Source organism: Hyla sarda, chromosome 2 (assembly GCF_029499605.1).
Source record: "Hyla sarda isolate aHylSar1 chromosome 2, aHylSar1.hap1, whole genome shotgun sequence".
In the NCBI taxonomy this organism is placed as follows: domain Eukaryota; kingdom Metazoa; phylum Chordata; class Amphibia; order Anura; family Hylidae; genus Hyla; species Hyla sarda.
The window spans coordinates 256,345,759-256,371,417 of record NC_079190.1 but is presented as its reverse complement, the minus strand read 5'-3'; the positions used below and the strand labels follow the sequence as shown (position 1 = coordinate 256,371,417).

The 25,659-nt window shown below is 48.1% G+C and overlaps 1 protein-coding gene across 3 annotated transcripts in view; it reads right to left on the bottom strand.

Annotated features, from left to right (window-relative positions):
* Positions 1–475: 475 nt before the first annotated feature.
* C2H1orf94 (chromosome 2 C1orf94 homolog) overlaps positions 476–25,659 on the bottom strand; it is a 282,773-nt gene continuing 257,589 nt past the window's right edge. For 2 of the 3 annotated variants that reach the window (XM_056557010.1, XM_056557009.1), the window contains 2 exons: positions 17,070–17,159; positions 476–610 (listed from right to left, as the gene is read on the bottom strand). In XM_056557010.1, the coding sequence (XP_056412985.1) occupies positions 17,102–17,159 (58 nt within the window). In that variant the 3' untranslated portion in view covers positions 476–610; positions 17,070–17,101. Of the gene's footprint in view, positions 611–17,069; positions 17,160–23,802; positions 23,935–25,659 lie in introns of those variants that run through there. The other variant, XM_056557011.1, reaches the window with a different exon arrangement.

The following is a 25,659-nucleotide window of genomic DNA, read 5'->3' as shown; positions in this document are numbered from 1 at the left end:
GCAGAGTTCTCATTTCATAGGCTTATTTTTGCCTCTTTTATTCTTATTTCCTAGAAGCTACTTCCAGAACATACACCTTTAGCTTTAAAGCCTCTTGTAACAAAGGTGGATGTATCTGACTCCTGTGATTAATCTTGCATGAAATGCAAAAAAAAAAAAGGCTTAGAAATAAACATTGTACAGCACTTGCTGGTAAGAATGCATTTGTAATTACTTATTATTTTCAGCACAAGTCCCAGATTACAGCTGCCACTTAAGTCTATGTTGTACGTCAAACAAATGCATGAGATTTTATGCGGTATTGTCATCAAAATGACACAGAAAATACAGTGTAATTATTACATCTTTCAGCACAAGATTATGGCTAATATTGTGTTTACATATTTTTTTCATTCCCAAACCATTCACTGAGAGCATACTCCACAACAAAGATAATTTCACCAAGTACAATCATTTCTAAATACATAAATAGCATTTGGATAATTCTTTATTTATTATTTAGCAAAACAAAGACGCCAATAGAAAAATAAAAGAACATGAAAACACATTGGATATATGGGTGATTTTACTTTGTCACATTTTATTGAAATATCTTGTATTCTGTTTTGACCTGTAGATGACAAAATAATATATTAAAATCAAAACATGTATTGGGCATATTTAGTGGGAAAATGAAGTTAAAATAAACACTTTAAAACCATCTAGCTCTATGTAACCTGTCTATGAATCACAAGAACAGCCAAGTCTCCCAGAGTGAGAGCAACAGTAGTAATGTGTCTTTCCATTGTGGCTCATAAAGGGGGTCCAGGGGGAGGGACTTTTCTGTATGGGTACTGTTACATATGTCTGGTGATCTGTCTTAATACTGAGCCAGATCACTGGCCACAAAGGAAGATTTGATGACTAAGTGTATGGCACTCTATTACGTTTTTTGATAAATCACATGATACATAAGGCTTCCCTGCGGCCCCATCCCTCGGTTCCAATCCTGCTTGGTCTTAGGTCCCTGTCTGCAGTTGTAAGGCTTATTGTCCATGCATAGCTGGCTATTGAGGAGCATGTGACGATACACATCACCATGCCTTCTCCATAGCAATGCACTGCCCTCAAGCAAGAAGCATAGGCAAACAGATAGATGATGTTCAGCAGCACTCACACTCCAGATTGGTAAAAACAACAGATTTTTATTGTACTTACATCGAGGTTACAAGAGGGTAAAACTGCTCCCTCCCTATATTACTCTCTTGTATCCTCGATGTAAGTACAATAAAACTCTGTTGTTTTTACCAATCCGGAGCGTGAGTGCTGCTGAACATCATCTATCTGTTTGCCTAGTGTTGTTGGGACTGCTGTGGCATTATCAACTGAGCACCACTATACAATGGGACTTATGTGCTGGAAGTTCTGTGATGGAGCTCCTCATGGTAGATGCGTGAGCTGCACAGTTTAGTAGTGCTGACCCCATTATCTTTTTATGAAGAAGCACAGGCGCAGTGGAGGAGGCATGGGGACGTGTATTGTCACATGCTCCTCCATAGGCAGCTATGTATAGATGATATAGACCGGGACCTAAGATCGAGCGGTAGCAGAGCAGGGTGATGACAGAGAATGGGGCCATAGAGAAGCCTCATAGTTTTTGTATGTAACATCTTCTTAATCACAGCAGTAATTTACTGAAAAATTTAATAAAGTTGGGCAACCCCTTTAAAGCTTTACAAATGTGATTATATAAATGAATGAGCAGATAAATAATGAAATGGCTTACTGTTGGAATGATGTTTTTTGGTTAGAGATGGGCAAATTTTTCAAAAATTTGATATGGCCGATTCGCAGAATTTCCCTGCAAAATTTGGTTCGATCCGAATTTGCGGCAAATCGCTATTAAAAACGGCTATTTACGGGCTACAGAGAGCCTCAATATCGGTGTAGAAAACTTTGCCGTAACACGCATAGGGAGTGTTCTGGGGTAGTGAAATAATACTGTTATTCAGTATGACATGCAAATTACAGGCATCGCTATTAGAATTACTGCCGCAGAGCGTCTGGATGTGGCCACACGGAGAACATATGGTGTCAAAACTGAAGAAAATAAATAGATTTTTTAAATGTAATTGTCATTTAATTTGAATTTATTTACATGTTTTGTGTACCCATTCTGTCGAGCATCGAGCTGGTGGTCCGCGGTGAGGCAAGCTACCACCTGTTCCAGCCAGTGACTCTCAGTGCCCCCCCACCCCCCACTGTCTTTCTCTTTGTGGAACTGCAAATGTTTCATTTAATGAGTTATGGTTCATTGTTAACCCTCCAACCTGTTTCATTAGATTTTTGTGGTAATTCCACAGCTAATATATGATTTCAATGACCATAGAGCTTCAGTCTTGAAAAGATTACATCAATTTTGGGAAATTAAAATGTAAGATTTTGAAATTTAAATTTAATATTACACTCCACAGTTTAATGTCATGAGCCCCTTAATTTACTTTGAATAAATAGTGTGGTTACAAAAGACCAAATCTAACAAGGAGTCACATGTCACATGGCGGCACAATGACAGAGCCTGGAGTTGGCGACAGCATGAGGAGAACATAAAGTGGCTGAATGACACAGCGTGGAGGTGGCGGTATCATGAGTAGAACATATAGTGCAGTGATTCCCAACCGCGGTGCCACGGCACACGTGTGTGCCGTTCGCCACTGGCCGTGGTGCCGCGGGATTTTGCTGTGATTTTTTAAATTTTTTTTTAAATATCCCGCCCCGGCCTGTGCGCTTATGACTGGCGGCGCAGGGGGAAAGGGAAGCCTGCGTGCGCACTGCGCACACAGCGTCCCCCTCCCCACTGCGTCCACTGCGTCCACTGCGTCCCCTGTGTCCCCCTCCCCACTGTGTCCCCTGTGTCCCCCTCCCCACTGCGTCCCCTGCGTCCCCCTCCCCCTTCTACCTTGCGGTTCAGTGGGCCGAAAATGGGTCCCTGGGGCGGAACGATCTTCACCTGCGCCGGACTCCCGTGCCTGCCGTGGACCTGCAAAGCTGCGCGGACCGGCTTGCTTAAGGTACTGTACCCTTTCCACCCCTCTGTTACCCCTTCTCAACCCTGTCCAACCCCCCCCCCTGCCATCACCCGGGTCCACCGTATACCCCCCCACGTCACCCATGTTCACCCCCCCCTTTCACCCATGTCCACCCCCCCTGTCACCCATGTCCACCCCCCCCTTTCACCCATGTCCACACACCCCTGTCACCCAGTCCGCCCCCCCTCCTGTCACCCATGTTCACCCTCCTGTCATCCCTTTCACTCCCGTTCACCCCTCCTGTCACCCATGTTCACCCCCTCCTGTCACCCATGTTCACCCCCTCCTGTCACCCATGTTCACCCCCTCCTGTCACCCATGTTCACCCCCTCCTGTCACCAAGTCCGCCCCCCCTCCTGTCACCCAGTCCGCCCCCCCTCCTGTCACCCAGTCCGCCCCCCCTCCTGTCACCCAGTCCGCCCCCCCTCCTGTCACCCAGTCCGCCCCCCTTCCTGTCACCCAGTCCGCTCCCCCTCCTGTCACCCAGTCCGCTCCCCCTCCTGTCACCCAGTCCGCCCCCCCTCCTTTCACCCAGTCCGCCCCCCCTCCTGTCACCCAGTCCGCCCCCCCTCCTGTCACCCAGTCCGCCCCCCCCCCTCCTGTCACCCAGTCCGCCCCCCCTCCTGTCACCCAGTCCGCCCCCCCTCCTGTCACCCAGTCCGCCCCCCCCCTGTCACCCATGTCCACCCCCCCTGTCACCCATGTCCACCCCCCCTGTCACCCATTTCCACCCCCCCCTGTCACCCATTTCCACGCCCCCTGTCACCCATTTCCACCCCCCCTGTCACCCATGTCCACCCCCCCTGTCACCCATGTCCACCCCCCCCCTGTCACCCATGTCCACACCCCCCCCCTGTCACCCATGTCCACACCCCCCCTGTCACCCATGTCCACACCCCCCCTGTCACCCATGTCCACCCCCCCTGTCACCCATGTCCACCCCCCCCTGTCACCCATTTCCACCCCCCCTGTCACCCATTTCCACCCCCCCCTGTCACCCATGTCCACCCCCCCCGTCACCCCTGTCCACCACCCTCCTGTCATCCCTTTCACTCCCGTTCACCCCCCATCACCCATGTCCACCCCCGTCCACCCTCCTGTCATCCCTGTCACCCCAGTCCACCCTTCTGTAATCCCTCTGTCATCCATGTTCACCCTCCTGTCGACCCATGTCCACTCCTCTGCACCCCTGTCCACTCCTCTACACCTCTCTGTCCACTCTTCTACACCCCTGTCACCCATGTACGCTCCTCTATACCCCTCTGTCCACTCCTCTAAACCCCTCTGTACACTCCTCTACACCCCTTTGTCACCCATGTACGCTCCTCTACACCCCTCTGTCTGCTCGTCTACACCCCTGTCACCCATGTACGCTCCTCTACACCCCTCTGTCCACTCCTCTACACCCCTGTCACCCATGTACTCTCCTCTACACCCCTCTCTCCACTCCTCTACACCCCTCTGTACACTCCTCTACACCCCTGTCACCCATGTACGCTCCTCTACACCCCTCTCTCCACTCCTCTACACCCCTGTCACCCATGTACGCTCCTCTGCACCCCTCTGTCTGCTCCTCTACACCTCTCTGTCCACTCCTCTACACCCCTGTCACCCATGTATGCTCCTCTACACCCCTCTGTACACTCCTCTACACCCCTGTCACCCATGTACGCTCCTCTGCACCCCTCTGTCTGCTCCTCTACACCTCTCTGTCCACTCCTCTACACCCCTGTCACCCATGTACGCTCCTCTACACCCCTCTCTCCACTCCTGTACACTCCTCTACACCCCTGTCACCCATGTACACTCCTCTATACCCCTCTGTACACTCCTCAACACCCGTCACCCATGTACGCTCCTCTACACCCCTCTGTACACTCCTCTACACCCCTGTCACCCATGTACACTCTTCTGCACCCCTCTGTCTGCTCCTCTACACCTCTCTGTCCACTTCTCTACACCCCTGTCACCCATGTATGCTCCTTTACACCCCTCTGTACACTCCTCTACACCCCTGTCACCCATGTACGCTCCTCTACACCCCTCTCTCCACTCCTCTACACCCCTCTGTACACTCCTCTACACCCCTGTCACCCATGTACGCTCCTCTACACCCCTCTCTACACTCCTCTACACCCCTGTCACCCATGTACACTCCTCTATACCTCTCTGTACACTCCTCTACACCCCTGTCACCCATGTACACTCCTCTACACCCCTGTCACCCATGTACGCTCCTCTGCACCCCTCTGTCTGCTCCTCTACACCCCTCTGTACACTCCTCTACACCCCTGTCACCCATGTATGCTCCTCTACACCCCTCTGTACACTCCTCTACACCCCTGTCACCCATGTACGCTCCTCTGCACCCCTCTCTCCACTCCTGTACACTCCTCTACACCCCTGTCACCCATGTACGCTCCTCTACACCCCTCTGTACACTCTTCTACACCCATGTACGCTCCTCTGCACCCCTCTGTCTGCTCCTCTACACCTCTCTGTCCACTCCTCTACACCCCTCTGTCCACTCCTCTGCACCCCTGTCCCCCATGTCTGCTTCTCTACACCCCTGTCACCCATGCACACTCCTCTACACCCCTCTGTACACTCCTCTACACCCCCCTGTCCACTCCTCTACACCTCTGTCACCCATGTACTCTCCTCTATACCCCTCTGTCCACTCCTCTACACCCCTGTCACCCATGTCTGCTTCTCTACACCCCTGTCACCCATGTACGCTCCTCTGCACCCCTCTGTCTGCTCCTCTACACCCCTCTGTCCACTCCTCTACACCCCTGTCACCCATGTACGCTCCTCTACACCCCTCTCTCCACTCCTCTACACCCCTCTGTACACTCCTCTACACCCCTGTCACCCATGTACGCTCCTCTACACCCCTCTCTCCACTCCTCTACACCCCTCTGTCCACTCCTCTACACCCCTGTCACCCATGTACACTCCTCTACACCCCTCTGTCCACTCCTCTACACCCCTGTCACCCATGTACGCTCCTCTACACCCCTCTGTCCACTCCTCTACACCCCTCTGTCCACTCCTCTACACCCCTGTCACCCATGTACGCTCCTCTACACCCCTCTGTCCACTCCTCTACACCCCTGTCACCCATGTACGCTCCTGTACACCCCTCTGTACGCTCCTCTAAACCCCTTTGTCACCCATGTCCACCCCTCTACATCCCTCTGTCACCCATGTACACTCTTCTACACCCCTCTGTCACCCATTTAAAAAAAAGTTTGGCGCCTAATAGATTTGTTTTGCAGGTTTAACGGTGAAGAATTGTGTGTGGAAGAAATCGTGATGATGGCCCGGACCAGATGGAGAAGAGAAGACAACATTGCAAATTAGAGAAGACGTCATTGGTGAGTTGCTGTATAAAGCAGCACTTTAAACTACATGCCCACTGATAAATAGATATAGTGCATTGCATTTTTTACCATTTCCCCCTCTTTTTTTTATTTTTTAATTTTTTTTTTGCTCGTCAACCTCTGTAGCGGTGCCCCGCGGAATTTTTTTTTTTCGAGGTGTGCCCCGACCCGAAAAAGGTTGGGAAACACTGATATAGTGGCTGAATAACACAGCGTAGATGTGGCGGCAGCATGAGGAAACCATTTGGTGGATGAATGACACAGCGTGGAGGTGGCGGCAGCATGAGAACATATATCGGCTGAATGACACAGCCTGGAGGTGGCAGCAGCATCAGGAGTCCTGAAAGTGACCCGGTGACAGAGTGGTGCAGAAGGTGGCAATACCAGTTCCCGGTGACGAAGGTGAGTGAGAAAAGGAGAACTTGGCATCAGATGTGTGGCATCAGATAGGTGGCGGGATCAGAATAGTAGCGGAGGAAGGTAGGCAGAAGTAAACGGTCTCTTTTGTAGTGTACAGAAGTAAATATTGAGGATTTACATTACATAAAACTTAATTTTTAATAATATGCTTAGGATAAAATATATGGCCCCAAATTTTTTTTTAAATCAAACCAAAGGAAAGGTGTGCAAAAAATACCATGTGCCACCTACACGACCAAGTGTTGATGTTTTGCAAAGACCTCTAAAAGGCGGAAGGGAACAATGTATGGTCCATTGTGACTAGTGTGGGTAAACACGTCCCCTGTAAGGCCCTACTCTTGCATTATTAATTCCCTTCTTGGCAAGTGTCACTCGCCCTAAAAAGGCCGGTCCCACACAGGAAGCTCTCCCTATTTCCACCTACAAACACTGCCATTTCCCAGGGTTTTTACAAGAAAATAGGGATTGGTTCCTGTGTGGGGCCGCCCTTTTAAGACGAGTAACACTTTCCTCAAGACCTCTGAAAGGTGGAAGGGAACAACGTATTGTCCATTGTAGCAGATGGGGGTAAAAACTTCCCTTGTAAGGCCCTACTCTAGCCCTTTTAATTCTCTACTTGGCAAGTGTTACTTACCCTAAAAAACTCTCTCTATTTCCACCAAAAAACCCTGGGAAATGGAGGTGTTTGTAGGGGGAAATAGGGAGAGGTTCCTGTGTGGGGCCGCCCTTTTTAGGGCATGTAACACTTGCAAAGAAGGGAAATTAATAATGCAAGAGTAGGGCATTACAGGGGATGTTTTTACCCCCACCAGTTACAATGGACCATACGTTGTTCCTTTCCACCTTTTAGTGGTCTTTGCATCACATCAATACTTGGTGGTATAGGTGGCACATGGTGTTTTTTGCACACCTTTCCTTTTGTTTGATTTCCCAAAAAATGTGGGTACATATATTTTATCAATACTTACTTGTGGTCTGATGGCGAGGAATATCTGTAACTGGGGAGCAGCACCTTAAACATATTTTGCACTATCCATATTTGTGAAGTGTTGGTGTGGCACCATGGTCAATCTACTATGATGCATCAGGCATTGGTGGGTGGAAATTCTGGCTGATCCATGCCTGATTCATCTTCGCAAAGGTTAGTCTCTCCACATTTTTGGACAGACGAGTTCTCCTTGGGGTCACCTTTTAGTGGTCTTTGCATCACATCAATACTTGGTGGTGTAGGTGGCACATGGTGTTTTTTGCACACCTTTCCTTTTGTTTGATTTCCCAAAAAATTTGGGTACATATATTTTATCCTAAGAAAAGGTACGTTTTAGCTAATGCATATCCTCAATACTTACTTGTGGTCTGATGGCGAGGAATGTCTGTAACTGGGGAGCAGCACCTTAAACATGTTTTGCACTATCCATATTTGTGAAGTGTTGGTGTGGCACCATGGTCAATCTACTCTGATGCATCAGGGCTTGGTGGGTGGAAATCCTGGCTGATTCATGCCTGATTCATCTTCACAAAGGTTAGTCTCTCCACATTTGTGGACAGACGAATTCTCCTTGGGGTTACTAAGACCACCGCCACACTAAACACCCGCTCTAATGGCACACTACTGACCGGGCAGGATAGCTTTTCTAGGGCAAACTCTGTTAGTAGTGGCCACAAGTCAATTTTGGCTGCCCAGAAGTCCAGCGGATCTTCAAGGTGTGTTGGCATGGTCATGTCAAGGTATGCCACCACCTGCTTGTTAAGGTCCGGCTACAGGTCTACCTGCTGCTGATGAGTTGCTTTACAATGCGGGTGAAGAAAGCTAATCATCAGCGACTGTAGACTCAGGCTGCTTCTGATGGAGCTCGTACTGTCCTGCCACCCCTCCCCAGCAGCCATGGCAGTGGAAGGTGAGCGCAGCGGGCCCCCCCAAGTCAGACCTGCGAGAGGATGGGCGATGGCACAAATAGGCATCAGCCAACTGACTACGTAGGATGTCTCTGTAGTTAGTCGGTTTGTCCTCCCTCTCAGTGGGTGTAAAAAAGGCCCCCCATTTTGTGCCGGTAGCGAGGGTTCAATAATGTGGAGAACCAAAAGTCATCCCGCTGCCGAATGGTGACAGTTCGGCAGTCACTACGCAAGCAAGTGAGCATGCATCATACCATTTGTGCAAGTGACTCGTAGAGACTCCCTGCCTCCATCTCCACTGCACACTGCCACGGTGTGTCTGGGTCCTGTGTGTTATGCCGAGCGCTCCGGGTCCCTGCTCCTCCCCGGAGCGCTCGCGGCGTTCCTCTCTCTGCAGCGCCCCGGTCAGACCCGCTGCACTGACACTACCGGCGGGGATGCGATTCGCATAGCGGGACGCGCCTGCTCGCGAATCGCATCCCAAGTCACTCACCTGTCCCGGTCCCCGTTTAGTGTTGTCCAAAGTCTGTGTTCCAGATCTTCTGCTATCGCCATTGACTACGAACCTTGCCACCTGCCCCGACCTTCTGCTACGTCTGACCTTGCCTCCGTCTAGTCCTTCTGTCCCACGCCTTCTCAGCAGTCAGTGAGGTTGAGCCGGTGGATACGACCTGGTTGCTACCGCCGCAGCAAGACCATCCCGCTTTGCGGCGGGCTCTGGTGAATAGTGTTGCTCGCGAATATTCGCAATTCGAATATTATTTGCGAATATCGCATATTCGCGAATTCGCGAATTTCGCGAATATAGCGCTATATATTCGTAATTACGAATATTGTTTTTTTTTTTTTTTTTCTTCACAGTACACATCATAGTGATCACCCCTCTCTGCTTCCAGCTTGTGTGATGTAAAGAAGGCTCTAATACTACTGTGTGAGATTGGCGTGCGAAATTCGCATATGCGAAAATTAGCACATGCGAATTTTCGCATGTTAATTTTCGCATATGTTAATTTTCGCATACACGAATTTTTGCATATGCGAAAACAAAATGAGAATATTACGAATATGCGAATATTCGCGAATATATGACGAATATTCGTCTATATATTCACGAATATTCGCAAATTCGAATATGGCCTATGCCGCTCAACACTACTGGTGAATACCAGTAGCAACCTAGAACCGGTCCACAGACACGGTCCACGCCAATCCCTCGCTGACACAGAGGCTCCACATCCAACCTGCCGAATCGTAACAGTAGATCCGGCCATGGATCCCGCAGAGGTGCCGCTGCCAAGTCTCGCTGACCTACCCATGGTGGAACCCAGCAATCGCAGCAAATTGCCCAACAATCACAGCAGCTGTCGCAGTTGACCGCCATGTTACACCAACTTCTGCCACTGCTACAGCAGCAACCATCTCCTCCGCCAGCTCCTGCACCTCCTCCGCAGCGAGTGGGCGCTCCTAGCCTCCGCTTGTCCCTGCAGGACAAATTTGATGGGGACTCTAGACTCTGCTGTGGCTTCCTGTCTCAATGTTCCCTACATATGGAGATGTTGTCGGACCAATTTCCTACAGAACGGTCTAAGGTGGCGTTCGTAGTTAGTCTTCTGTCTGGAAAGGCCTTGTCTTGGGCCACACGGCTCTGGGACCGCAATGATCCTGCCACAGCCACAGTCCAGTCCTTCTTCGCTGAAGTCCGTAGTGTCTTCGAGGAACCAGCCCGAGCTTCTTCTGCCGAGACTGCCCTGCTGAACCTGGTCCAGGGTAATTCTTCAGTAGGCGAGTATGCCATCCAATTTCGTACTCTCGCCTCCGAATTATCCTGGAATAACGAGGCCCTCTGCGCGACCTTTAAAAAAGGCCTATCCAGTAACATCAAGGATGTGCTGGCCGCACAAGAGATTCCTGCCAACCTGCATGAACTTATCCATTTGGCCACCCGCATTGACATGCGTTTTTCTGAAAGACACCAGGAGCTCCGCCAGGAAAAAGACCTTGATCTCTGGTCACCTCTCTCACAGTATCCTTTGCAATCTTCCCCTGTGCCTCCCGCCGAGGAGGCTATGCAAGTGGATTGGTCTCGTCTGACCCATGAAGAGAGGACTCGCCGTAGGGATAAAAATGTATGTCTGTACTGCGCTAGTACCGAACATTTCTTGGTGGATTGCCCTCCACATCTGGGAAACGCACACACGCACCCAGCTCACGTGGGTGTGGCGTCTCTTGGTACGAAGTCTGCTTCTCCACGTCTCACTGTGCCCGTGCGGATTTCTCCTTCTGCCAACTCCTCCTTCTCAGCCGTGGCCTTCTTGGACTCTGGTTCTTCTGGAAATTTTATTCTGGCCTCTTTGGTTAATAGGTTCTGCATCCCGGTGACCCATCTCGTCAAGCCGCTCTACATTTCTTCGGTCAACGGAGTGAAGTTGGACTGCACTGTGCGTTACCGCACAGAGCCCTTGCTTATGAGCATTGGACTGCATCACGAGAAAATTGAATTTTTTGTATTGCCCAACTGCACCTCTGAAGTCCTCCTCGGTCTACCATGGCTCGAGCGTCATTCTCCCACCCTTGACTGGACCACCGTCTGTCTGCTCCCAGTCCCGTCTGTCAGGCCTCAGTGTCTCCTCCTGTGCCTGGTCTCCCCAAGGCCTATCAGGACTGGGCCGTGCCTCCTCATAGCCCCCATCCTGGTGACACTCTGCCCCGTGACAAGCTTCACCCTCTGCCCCCCTCCCTATTCCCACTTCTTCTGGATTACCGGTCGCTAATGTAGCTACCCAGGACTTCTTTTTGTTCCGGAAGGAAACTCAAGAGGCGCCCCCTATGTTCTCGTCTCATTTGAAGGGACAAGGAGACAAAAAGAGGGGGAGACCTAAGGGGGGACTACTGTTACGCCGAGCGCTCCGGGTCCCTGCTCCTCCCCGGAGCGCTCGCGGCGTTCCTCTCTCTGCAGCGCCCCGGTCAGACCCGCTGACCGGGAGCGCTGCAATGACACTGCCGGCGGGGATGCGATTTGCATAGCGGGACGCGCCCGCTCGCGAATCGCATCCCAAGTCACTCACCTGTCCCGGTCCCCGGCTGTCACGTCCTGGCATGCGCAGCTCCGCTCCTAAGGGCGTGCGCGCGCCAGCTCTCTAAGATTTAAAGGGCTAGTGCACCAATGATTGGTGCCTGGCCCAATCAGTCTAATTAGCCTCCACCTGCTCCCTGTCTATTCAACCTCACTTCCCCTGCACTTCCTTGCCGGATCTTGTTGCCATGTGCCAGAGAAAGCATTTAGTGTTGTCCAAAGCCTGTGTTCCAGATCTTCTGCTATCGCCATTGACTATGAAGCTTGCCGCCTTCCCCTACCTTCTGCTACATCTGACCTTGCCTCCGTCTAGTCCTTCTGTCCCACGCCTTCTCTGAGGTTGAGCCGTTGCCGGTGGATACGACCTGGGTGCTATCGCTGCAGCAAGACCATCCCACTTTGCGGCGGGCTCTGGTGAATACCAGTAGCAACCTAGAACCGGTCCACCGACACAGTCCACGCCAATCCCTCGCTGACACAGAGGATCCACATCCAGCCTTCCGAATCGTAACACTATGTCTCGCCTTCCTCTTAACCCTCTAGCTCCTCTGACTGCTCCTCCTCTCCTGTCAGATGACTAGAAAAACCTCCAATCTTGCGAAACCTAAACTGTACTCCACTGTACCCCTTCCCATCCTTCTCCTCCAGTTCAGCCCCCACAGGGCTCATGTGGCCGTAAGATGTAGGCACCACGTCTCCAGTGCCCTGACCAGCCATTGTTTCCAACATGTGTTGCAGTAGATGAAGCAGTGAAATTACATAGTTCATCCCATAATCCTGGCGACTAATAATGTGGCCTCCTCAAAAGGCCTGAGCGAACGGCAGGTGTCACGTATGAGCTGCCACTAGTTTACATTGAAGTTGCACAGGGAAGTCCTCCTTTCCGCTTGGATCATCAATTGGTGATTGGTTTTCTCTGTTCGTATAGTCGGTCCAATATATGGAGGGTGGAATTCCAACATGTGGAAACGTCGCAAATCAGACTATGTTGGGGGATGCCGTTCTGATGCTGCAGCTCAAGGAAAGTGTGTTTTGCGGTGTACGAGTGGCTGATGTGCATGCAAAGTTTCCTTTCCATTCTTAGGATGTCTTGCAGATGGGGGGAACACTTCAGGAACTACTTGACAGCCAGATTGAACACATGTGTCATGCAGGATGCATGTCTCAGGCTTCCTTTTCGTGCAGACAAGATGTTCTTCCCGCTGTCAGTCACCATGGTTACCATTTCCAGTTTTCGTGGAGTAAGCCATGATTCGATTTCTTGATGAATGACTTTTAGCAGTTCCTTCCCTGTGTGACTCCGTTTGCCAAGGCAAACCATGTGAAGAACAGCGTGACACCACCGTGACCTGCACACATGGTATGCTGAAGGGGCACTGAGACTTGTCCGTGCTGTGGAGGCTGAGGACACGGTGGAGGATAAGGACCAATGGCTTAAGAGTGTGGAGGTGGAAGCGGTGTGACCTGTCCAAGTTGCTGTTCTTGTGGCTGTGCAGGAACCACAGTCACCCAGGGGGCTGTAAAGGACATGTATTGTCCCTGACCATTGTTACAGCTCCACACCTCGGCACTCCTGTGTACTTTGGTACATACTGACAGGCTCATGGACTGGCCCACAAAATTGTACAGGGCTGGAACTGCCTTCTTCACAAAAAAATGATTGCTTGGCACGCTCCACCTCGGCTCGGCACAAGCCATCAATTCTCTGAAAGGTGCAGAGTCCACCACTTGAACAGGGAGGGACGGCAGCACCAGCAACTTGGACAGGAGCAGCTTCTGCACTGTTGGATGAGTGGGCGCTTACTGTTGTCTCTTGGACATGGCTTCACCGATGGATTGCCTGCGGAATGACTGATTTGAAGTAGGAGGAGCAGGAGCATCTGGAGCGACAGAAGATTGGTATGACAAACAGCTCCCTTCGGCTGAGGCGGTGAAGCCTTGGCTGGCTGAAACAGGGAGCGGCGTGCCACTTGGTGATACAGCAGGCTGGACCACCACATCGCAACCACGGTTCTCCCAGGCCGCTTTATAGTGATGCTGCATATGCTGATGCAGGGCCGGGGTGGCAACATTGAGACCCTGCCCATGCTTCACCTTCTGCTGACACATCTTGCATGTGGCCAGGTTAACCTCCTCCGGATCCTTGATGAAAAACTGACACACGGCCGAGTAGCTGATTTTCCCACCAACCACAAACAGTCCGCACTGATTGACTGCTACTGCCGCCGACTCCTGGAACCCCTGTTTCACTACTTTCCGGGAAGGTAGGCTGCCGCGAAGCAGGTCGTCTACCCCGAGCACGTTTGGCTCCAGACTTCCCACTTCTGCCACCATGCTGACTGCCAACCATGCTACCACCTTGATGGCTCAGCTGCTGCCTCACGGGCAACCTGCAACCCTCTTCTCCTGATGATGATGATGATGAAGCCCTTTCTACACCCGACTCGCAAGTGCGATCGGCTTCATCATCATCATCATCAACAAGTGTCTGCCTGTCACTGATGTCCTTCTCAGGTTCCTCAGTGTCTGCTTCAGGAGCCTGAATGCTCGCAACACCACCTACCACACCCCTCTTCTCATCACTACTTGCCCGCCTAGCATAGGAAGCGGCCGATGTCTCCACCAATTCTTGGATGGGCAGTAGCTGCTGACTGTCCTCTAGATCGCCCTCACTAAATTGTGGAGCTGAACCTACATAATAATAAGATACTTCTGTGGGGAAGGGAACAGCATAGGACAGAGGCAATGGGAGGACAGGGACTGCTCGCAGGCCATGCCAACTGAGAGTTGTGTCTGAGGAACCCACTGATTGTTGAATGGGGGTATCAGATGTCACTTGTGATGAAGTGGATGACCGTGTTAACCAATCGATGACGGCAGATGGGTTGCTGGTCGAGACACGACCGCTAGTTGATACCGGGAGCTCTTGCTGCCACTCCTGCTGCTACTCACCCCTAGTCTGCTGTGACCTCTGCCTGATCAATTTACGCCTCTGCCACTCCTCTATGCACATCCTGGCACTTCTCTGCCTGACATACTTAGTGCGTATATGAGGGGAGTACAATATGCTACACTAAGCTTAAAAAAATATTTGTGTACAACACCAGCTGGTGAGTACTTTTTCCTGGCCTTTCACAGTATCTAGGCCCTTGAGACTTTAACAGGAACAAAATAGTACACCACTTAGATGTACGTATGTGGTATGCACTTATGAGGAGAGGACAATGCGCTACAGTACGCTTAAAGTATTTGTGTAGAACATCAGACGATGAGTACTTTTGCCTGGCCTTTCACAGTATTTAGGCCCTTGAGACTTTAACAGGTACAAAATAGTACATCACATAGATGTACATATGAGGGGAGGACAATGCGCTACAGTACGCATAAAAATTTGTGTACAACACCAGCTGGCGAATACTTTTGCCTGACCTTTCAAAGTATCTTGGCCCTTGAGACTATAACAGGTACAAAATAATACACCACTTAGATGTACGTATGTGGTGTGCACTTATGAGGGGAGGACAATGCGCTAGAGTACGCTTAAAAAAATATTTGCGCACAACACCAGCAGTACACCCCAGTGCTTCTAGGCAGGATTCTTGAGTTGAATCGCTGCTGTTATGTGCAGCACACTGTGTAACACATACTGTTCTCTGTCCCTCTCTCTGTGCAATAGAAAGCTGACTTGACTAAGAGGTGAATTGCTGCTGGAAAAAAGCTTTTGTGTGCAACTAACAGCACTGTCTGTTCCTATCTATCTCTCTGCAGTGAAAGGCTGAAGTGATTGGCCGCAATATGGCTGCCAATTATATAGGGTTGTGACATCACAGGGGTGACTGGCTGTTGATAGGCTGCATGCTGCATGTGATTCAGGGTTATCCCACCTACCCTTGTTCCTGCCTTCCCAGGATTCCTTTCCCCATGTCCTCACATGTGGATCTGCCATTTTTGATGCCCTGGAGCCTGGACCGCACTAAATGGAGTTTAATGAAGCAATTCACACAATCGAATCGTTCCGATATTCGTATTCATTGCGAATCAACATTTTCCTTAAATTTGTAATGAATTCAGATTCATCAGATTCGATTCGCTCATCCCTAGTCTCTATTAGAATCACTGCCGCAGAGTGGCACAATGACAGAGTCTGGATGTGGCAGCAGGGTCGGGAGACCATATGGCGTTACAATGGCTGCTTGCAGTCTTTGAATGGGGAATGTTTCCTGTGATAATCTCAATTGGCAGACTATGAAATTACTTCTAAGCTCTCCCTGCCTGCCTGCAGTGATGCCGGCTTGAGGTGAATGGATTTCCCCTGTGCTGCTCTGTATTGTCAGTAACACTGATTAGTGACCACACAGTGTCTGCTCTCGCTCTAGCCAGAGCTAATGTGGGCTTTTGATGAATGGATTTGCCGCTGTAAAGATCTGTATTGTCAGTAACGGTGATTCAGGGTGATCTCACTTACTCACCTTCCCGTCTTCCCAGACTTCCTTGCCCCATGTCCTCACACGTGTAGCCACCATTTTAGCCCCCCGGCCCAAACAAAATGTAGTTAATGAAGCTATTCCTTACCATGAAGCGCAAGGAAATTTGGATTAGTTCAGAATAGAATTTTTCATGAAATTCTGAACGAATTCCACTTGATCAGCTTCGATTCACCCATCTCTACTTGTGGTTATTGTATATGTATGGTTATTGTATATGTATGACTGGGGATGTTGTCATGTTGTTAAATGAGTGTTAAAAAAATATCAAAGGGGAGACAGGTTGAACATCGGGAGAGATGCTCTTGTACAGAGGCAAACAGGCAAGCTGAGGTGTTATACTGTGAAAAATACTTTATTTAAAAAAAGGAATGTGTACACAACTAGACAGTGTCCTTAATAATCCTTGCAGAACCTTAACACTATTCTGAATGACTATACAGTAAAATAAAGGGGAGGGTGGTGGTTTCCAGGCAGAGTTTTAATCTGCATTCTGCTCTCACAGACATTCCTATCAGCTATTTCACTTAATGTGTTTATATGTTATTGCCAGAATTTCACCTTTAAAAAGTTTTTTTTGAAGATAACATAACCACCATCACAGCCTTGAGCTGTACTAAGTGTTCTAAAAGTATAAACATCTTATGCACTTAACCCCAATCGGGAATCATTAGGAGTACAGTAAAAAAGTGAGGCTGAATACTCAGCAATTACATGTATTGAAGAAACAGAATTTATTTACCTGAGTTCTTGACTTCAGGGCTAAAAAATGACTCAGAATGGCTGCATGCGATTTCCACTGGAAGACAGGTTCTGGCTGTATACTGACACTCTAGAAATGGGAGGATTGAACTTGATATATGACAAGTTGTTAGGATATACTAAGAAAGTACCTACAGCTTTGTCAATCTGCTTTATTCTGACATGTTTATTCCTCCAATATATTGTTATAGCATTGGAAGAACTACCATGGTGTAAACTAGAATAGACTAGGGGGTATTAGTATATGAGCATATTGGGGCAGAAATACTATTGAAAATATTTCCAATTCTGGCATAATTTGTGCTAAAACTGTCTTATACAGCTTGCACCACATTTATTATCTGTTTAACCCCTTCCCGCAAATGGACGTGCAATTTCCACTGCAAGCTCCCGGTGTATGACGCATATTAAGAACTGGGACCCACGGCTAATGTCGGACATCACCTATCGGGCCGGTGTTTGGTATTAACCCGTTTGGTAAATCCCGTTCCCAGCTAGCTCAGCAGGCTGATCGGGACCACATTGGCAAAACCGCGGCATTCTGAGAGGATGGCAAGAAGTCTCTTAACTTCCTCCTCACTGTCTGATCAGTGCTCTAAAGCTCCAGTTAGCCATGGCAGGCTGGAGCAAAGAGCACTGATAACACTGATCAATGCTGTTCTATGGAGCAACATTGATCAGCGTATGAAACCTAAAGATTGCCTGTTAAAAAAAAAAAGTAATGAATATGCATTAACCCCATCCCTAATAAAAATGTGAATCAACCCCTTTTCCCATTTTTTAAAACAATAAATAAAAATAAATAAATAATAACATAAACATGAGTGGTATCGCCAAATGCATATATGTTATTCAAACTGCACGGTTAAAGTGTAAAAAAAAATATCAAAGTCCAGAAATGTGTATTTTTGATGACTTTATATACTGGCAAAAAAAATTATTAAACACGATAAAAAGGTGCCGTCAAAACAAAAATGGTCACGATAAAAATATACAGATCACATTGCAAAATATGAGCCATCACACATCCCTGTATACGGAAAAAGTAAAAAGTTATAGGGGTCAGAAATTGACAATTTTAAGAATACAATTTTTCATACAAAAAGTAGTAAAAATGTTATATATATATATATATATATATATATATATATATATATATATATATATATATATATAAGATAATGTGTCACTGTTACTGAAAGGTGCACTGGGTAGAAAATGAAAATGAAAAACCAAATCGTAAAAAAAAAAAAGTCCTGAAAGTGTTAAGAGACTGTCTTAACCACTGGCCTTAACAAAAAGGGGCATGGCCTTAGTAAAAGGATATTACTTAAAGGGGTACACTTCAGAAAAAAAAATGTTTTCAAATAAACTGGTGCCAGAAAGTAAAAAAATTTGTAAATGACTTCTATTTAAAAATCTTAATCCTTCCAGTACAAATCAACTGCTGCATGTCCTGGAGAAAGTTGTGCAGTTTTTACCAGTCTAATCACAGTGCTCTCTGCAGCCACCTGTGTCCATGTCAAGAACTGTTCAGAGCAGGAGCAAATTCCCATAGAAAACCTATCCTGCTCCAGACAGTTCCTGACAGAGGTGGCAACAGAGAGCACCTCTGGAGCATACAGGAGTTGGTAAGATTTTCTAAGAATCTGAAAAAGAATTGTTATTCTACATAAAGATGGCCTGGGCTATAAGAAGCTTGCCAAGACCCTGAAACTGAGCTGCAGCACGGTGGGCAAGACCATACAGTGATTTCACATTCTCAGCATCATATCCAGAGGTTGTCTTTGGGAAAAAGACGTATTAGTGCCACCATAATTGCTACAGAGGTTGATGGGTTGGAGGGGGGGGGTGTTAAGGCTGTGAGTGCTCATACCATGCATGGTACACTTAATCAAATTGGTCTGCATGGTCATCCCAGAAGGAAGTCTCTTCTAAAAGTGAGCAGAAGAAAGCCTGCTAACAGCCTCTTGAAACAAGTAAAATACATAGATTACTGGAATCATGTCCTGTGGTCCGATGAGACCAAGATAAACTTATTTGTTTCCCATATTGTGAAGCATGTGTGGTGCAAACCAAGGGAAGAGTACAAAGACAAGTGTTTCTTGTTTACAGTCAAGCATAATTGTGGGAGTGTCATAAGCCTGAATGAGTGCTGCTGGCACTGGGAGCTAAAGTTCATTGAGGGAACCATGAATGCCAACATGTACTATGAAATACTGAAGCAGAGCATGATCCCCTCCCTTTGGAGACTGGATCAAAGGATTACGGCTGTCAGTGTGCACGTGTCCATCTTACAGTAGGTGTGCAATATCCAAAGCAACAGCCCTGAGCTGTCCTGTACCACAACAGTGTTCTCACCCTACTCAAGACCTGCATTCTCCAGGTGAGTCTACGTGGTGAAGGCTGCAGCACAGAATACAGATAAAAGATACTTATGGATGGTAGGAGATATAATCATCATAAAGTCAATTTACTATTGTAAACCCGACCTGTTTCGTCGGGTTGTGCTCCAGAATTTGGTGCATTGCATCACAAATTGTGTCTGCACCAGTATTTGTATATGTAAAAAAAACAACCAACTCCATTTAACTCAGAAAACCTGAAAAAGGGGTGTGGCCTTCAGGAAAAGTGGTTGTGACTGCCAAAAAGTGGGCGTGTCCCCAACATTTTTGCAAAAAAAACTACATATTTACTAAGGTTTCCACTGAGGAAAACCTGGCAGTTCAGAGCAGTTGTTGAAAAAAAATTGTAGAGAAAAGAGCAAAGCGTAAAGAAACCTTAGTTAACCTTCTTTGCAAGTGTTACTCGCCCTAAAAATGGTGGCCTCACACAGGAACCTCTCCCTATTTCCCCCTACAAACACTGCAATTTCCCAGGGTTTTTAGGTGGAAATAGGGATTGGTTCCTGCCCTTTTTAAGATGAGTAAAACTTTCCTCGAAAATGTGAAGGAAAACAACGTATTGTCCATTGTAGCAGGTGGGGGTAAGAACTTCCCCTGTAAAGCCCTACTATTGCCCTATTAATTCCCTTCCTGGCAAGTGTTACTCACCTTAAAAAGGGCGGCCCCACAAAGGAAAATCTCTCTATTTCCATCTAAAAACCCTTGGAAATGGCAATGTTTGTAGGGGAAACAGGGAGAGGTTCCTAGAGTACATATATACTATCCTAAGAAAAGTTACGTTTTAGCTAATGCATATCCTCAATACTTACTTGTGGCCTGATGGCAAGGAATGTCTAACTTGGGAGCAGCACCTTAAAAATGTTTTGCACTATCCATATTTGTGAAGTGTTGGTGTGGCACCATGGTCAATCTACTTTGATGCATCAGGCATTGGTGGGTGGAAATCCTGGCTGATCCATGCCTGATTCATCTTCACAAAGGTTAGTCTCTCCATATTTTTCGTGGACAGACGAGTTCTCCTTGGGGTTATTATGGCCGAAGTAAACACCTGATCTGATGGCACACTATCGGCCAGGCAGGACAGCTTTTCCAGGTCAAACTATGCTAGTTGCGGCAACAAATCAAGTTTGGCTCCCCAGAAGTTTGGCGGATCTTCAAGGTGTGTTGGCATGGTCATGTCAAGGTATGCCACCACCTGCTGGTTCAGGTCCCGTTCCAGGTCTACCTGCTGCTGATGAGTTGCTTCACTATGTGGGTGAAGAAAGCTACTCATCAGCCACTATAGACTCAGGCTGCTGCTGATGGAGCTGGTACTGCTCCTGCCACCCCACCCCTACCCAGCAGCCATGGCAGTGGAAGGGGAGTGCAGAGGGCCCCCCGAGTCAGACTGGCAAGAGGATGGAAGATGGCACAGATAGACATCGGCCTACTGACCATGTAGGATGTCTCTTTAGTAGGTCAGTTTGTCCTCCCTCTCAGTGGGTGTAAGAAAGGCCCCCATTTTGTGCTGGTGGCGACTGGCGAGGGTCCAATAAGGTGGAGAGCCAGAAGTCATCCCACTGCCGAATGATGACGATTCGGCTGTCACTACATAAGCAAGTGAGCATGCATCGTGCCATTTGTGCAAGTGGCTCAGAGGGACTCCTGCCTCTATCTCCACTGCATACTGCCACAGTATGTCTGGGTCCTATGTCTTGCCTTCCTCATAACCCTCTAGCTCCTCTTGCTGCTCATGCTCCTCTCCTGTCAGATGACTAGAAAAACCACCCATCTCGCGAAACCTAAACTGTGCTCCACTGTGCCTCTCCCCTCTTCCTCCTCCTCCAGTCCAGCCCCCACAGGGCTCATGTGGCCGTGAGAATTAGGCGCCATGTCTCTAGTGCCCTGACCAGCCAGTGGAGCAGTGGAATGATGTTGTTCATCCATAATCCTGGCAACTGACTAATAATGTGGCTTCTTGAGAGCCTGAGCAAACAGCAGGGGAGACCCCTATCCGCTTGGATCATCAAGAAATCGGTGATGGCTTTTCTCTGTTCGTATAGTCTCTGTTCGTATACTTGGAGGGTGGATTGCCAACGTGTGGAATTGCCGCAAATCAGACTTTTAAGGGATGCCGTTCTGACGCTGCAGCTCAAGGAGGGTGAGCTTTGCAATGTACGAGTGGCTGAAGTGCATGCAAAGTTTCTTTCCCATTGTTAGGATGTCTTGCAGATGGGGGGAACACTTCAAGAATCACTTGACAACCAGATTAAGATTGTGCCATGAAGGGTGCATCCCTCAGGCTTCCTTGTTGCAGCGCAGACAAGATGCTCTTCCCGTTGTCAATCACCATGGTTCCCATTTCCAGTTTTTGTGGAGTAAGCCATGATTTGATATCTTGATGAATGACTTTTATCAGTTCCTCCCCTGTGTGACTCTGTTCGCCAAGGCAAACCATCTGAAGAACTGCTGGGCACCGCCTTGCCCTGCACACATGGTATGCTGGAGGGGCACTGAGACTTGTCCGTGCAGTGGAGGCTGAGGACACGGTGGAGGCGAAGTCGCACACTGTCACAGGACCAATGGCAAAAGCGGCGTGACCTGTCCAAGTTGCTGTTGTGGCTGTGCAAGAACCACATTCACCCAGAGGGCCGTAAAGGGCATGTATTGTCCTTGACCATAGTTCAAGCGTCGGTGCTGCTGTGCACTTTGGTACACACCAAGAGGCTCAAGGACTGGCCCTCATTCTGTTCCATAAAATTGTGCAGGGCTTGTACTGCGTTCTTCACAAAGAAATGACGGATTGGAACTGTCCACCTCGGCTTCGCACAAGCCATCAGTTCTCTGAAAAGTGCAGAGTCAACCACTTGAAAAGGGAGGAACTGGAGCACCAGCAACTTGGACAGGAGCACATTCAGCTTCTGCACCGTTGGGTGAGTAGGCACATACTGTTGTCTCTTGGACATGGCTTTGCCAATGGACTGCTGGCGGATTGACTTACTCGAAGTAGGAGGAGCAGGACCATCTGGAGTGACAGAAGATGGGTATGACACACAGCTCCCTTTGGCTGAGGTGGTGGAGCCATGGCTGGCTGAAACAGGGAGCAGCGTGCCACTGGGTGATGCAGCAGGTTGGACTACCACATCGGAGCCACGGTTCTCCCAGGCTGCTTAATGATGATGGTGCATATATTGATGCAGGGCCATGGTGCCAACATTGGACCCTGGCCACACTTCACCTTCTGATGACACATCTTGCATGTGGCCATGTTAACCTCCTGCGGATGCTTGATGAAAAACTGCTACGCCCCTGAGTAGCTGATTTTCCCACCAACAGTGCGCACTGATTGACTGCTACTGCTGCCGACTCCAGGAACCTGTTTCACTACCTCCCGGGAAGGTAGACTGCCGCGAAGCAGGTGGTCTACCCTGGGCACATTTGGCTCCAGACTTTCCACTTCTGCCACCATGCTGATGGCCAGCCATGCTACTACCTTGCTTGCTCAGCTACTGCCTCATGGGCAACCTGCAACCCTCTTCTCCTGATGATGATGAAGCAACTTCTGCACTCGGCTCCCAAGTGTGATCGGTTTCATCATCATCATAATCATCATCATCATCGAGTTGTGTCTGCACGTAACTGATGTCCTTCTCAGGTTCCTCAACAGTGTCTGCTTCAGGAGCTGTAGCTGCTGACTGTCCTCTAGATCGTCCTCACTAAATAGTGGAGCTGAACCGACAGCATAAGATACTTCTGTGGGGAAAGGAACAGCATAGGACCGAGGCAATGGGAGGACAGGGACTGCTCCCGGGCCATGCCAATTGAGGGTTGTGTCTGAGTAACCCACTCAGCTGCCACTCGCCCCTAGTCTGCTGCAACCTCTGCCTGATGAATTTATGCCTCTGCCACTCCTCTGTGCATGTCCTGGCATTTCTCTGCCTGACATACTTAGTGTGTATATGAGGGGAGTACAATACGCTCCATTACGCTTAAAAAAGCATTTGTGTACAACACCAGCCGGTGTGTACTTTTGCCTGGACTTTCACAGTATCTAGGCCCTTGGCAGATTAACAGGTACAAAATAGTACACTACTTTGATGTACGTATGTGGTATGCACTTATGAGGGCAGAAAAATGCGCTACAGTATGCTTAATAAATGTTTTGGTGTAAAACACCAGCCGGTGATTACTTTTGGCTGTCCTTTCACAGTATGTAGTCCCTTTAGACTTTAAGAGGAACAAAACAGTACACCACTTAGATGTGCATATGTGGTATGCACTTATGAGGGGAGGACAATGCACTCCAGTAGGTGGAGGGACGCCGGTGCGGTGGATGTAACACTGAGTGACAATTGTTTCACGCCCCTCCAGGCGTTTCTTCAGACTAACCCGTCTCTGGATCTTCACACAGGTAAATACCTTCACCTTGCGTGACGTCACCAGAGGGGGGGAGGTAGCTTGCTATGCAAGGTAAAACAGTTAAAAACATAAACAGTGAATCCATAACAACTAATTACATGGAGTGCTACACAGGATTACAAAAACACACTAAGATCTAAGCGGTCATTTCCCTGGGCATTCAACTCCAGGATTAACCTGGCTTCTCGTTGTAAAAGGGCTCTATAGCGATCTACTCCCTCCTTATAGTTAACCCTTTCTATTCCCAGGAAATTTAGACTAGTGGGATCTCCATTATGCTGTTCTAAAACATGTTCTATTAATCTGGGGCTACCATGACCAGTTTTTAATGAATATACATGCTCCCTAAAACGTATGTTTAAAGCTCTTTTTGTACAGCCTACATAAAACCTTTTACACGGGCATATTATGATGTATACGACAAACTGGTTCTGCAACATATAGTGTCCTTGAACTGTATAAATTTGCCACCTATATTTACGCTTTTATCTATGCATAAATAACTGCACCAATTGCATGTATTACATTTGTAATTACCTGGTGGCAAAGTTTTACACAGCCAATCACTATTTTGTTTCTTTTCAATAAACTTACTTTGGACCAATTCGTCCTTAAGGTTTCTGGATTTTCAAAATGCTATTAAGGGTTTATTTTTAGTAAATTCCCTCAAATTCACATAATTTTGCACCAGAAACCAGTTATCAAAAATTGCCTTCTTGATTTTTTCTGCCATAGGGCTAAAGCGGAAAGAAGTGTTTTTTTTCCCCTTTAACAAATCCTTCCTCTGTTGTTTAGAGGCTCTATCTAGAGCCTGGTCCAAAACTTTCGCTGGGTAACCTCTAGCAATAAGGCGTTGTTTTAAGTCCAGTGCCTGCAATTTAAAATCCTCATCGTTGCTATTCACTCTTCTTAGCCGCAAGAACTGCCCATAAGGGACAGCCCTTTTGACATGCTCAGGATGATAAGATTCAAAATGCAAGAGGGAGTTACAGGCAGTGGGCTTCCGATACCCTTTAGTTTTTAAGGTATCCCCCTCCAAACATACTGAGACGTCAAGAAATGTAAGTTCTTTACCTCCGATCTTATAAGTAAATTTAAGATTCATATCATTGGTATCATTTAGGTCGGACACGAAGGCCTCAAAGGAGGACTCCGTGTTAGTCCAAACGATGAACACATCGTCAACAAATCACCTGTAACAGGCAATTGACTTCAAATGCTTATTTTTCCCTGAAAAAATAAACCTCTTTTCGAAGGCTGCTACGTATAGGTTAGTCAGTGTACACGCCACTGGCGTCCCCATAGCAACTCCTCTGGTTTGAGTAAACCATTGTTCTCCAAATTTAAAGGAGTTATTCATGAGGATGAACTCCAGGGAATCACAGATGAAGTCAATGTAACCCGTCGTTTTGTCAGAGGCCTGTAACAAGTCGCGTATAGCTTTGATTGCTTCTACTTGAGGGATGCTAGTATAAAGGCTCTCTATGTCCACGGACGCTAAAATGCAGTCCTTGGGCCAAGAGAGCCCCTCTAAAGTTATCAGAAACTTATTAGTATCCTTAACTAAAGACGGAATTTCCGTCAATAAAGGATGGAGGAGCCAGTCCACAAACTTAGAGATGGGCTCTGTTAGAGTCCCAACTCCGGACACAATAGGGCGTCCGGGTGGGGACTCCAACGTTTTGTGGATTTTTGGAAGAAAGTACCAATGGGCTGCTTTCATTGTTTTTGATAGCAATTTTTCGGCCATTTTTTTAGAAAGAATAT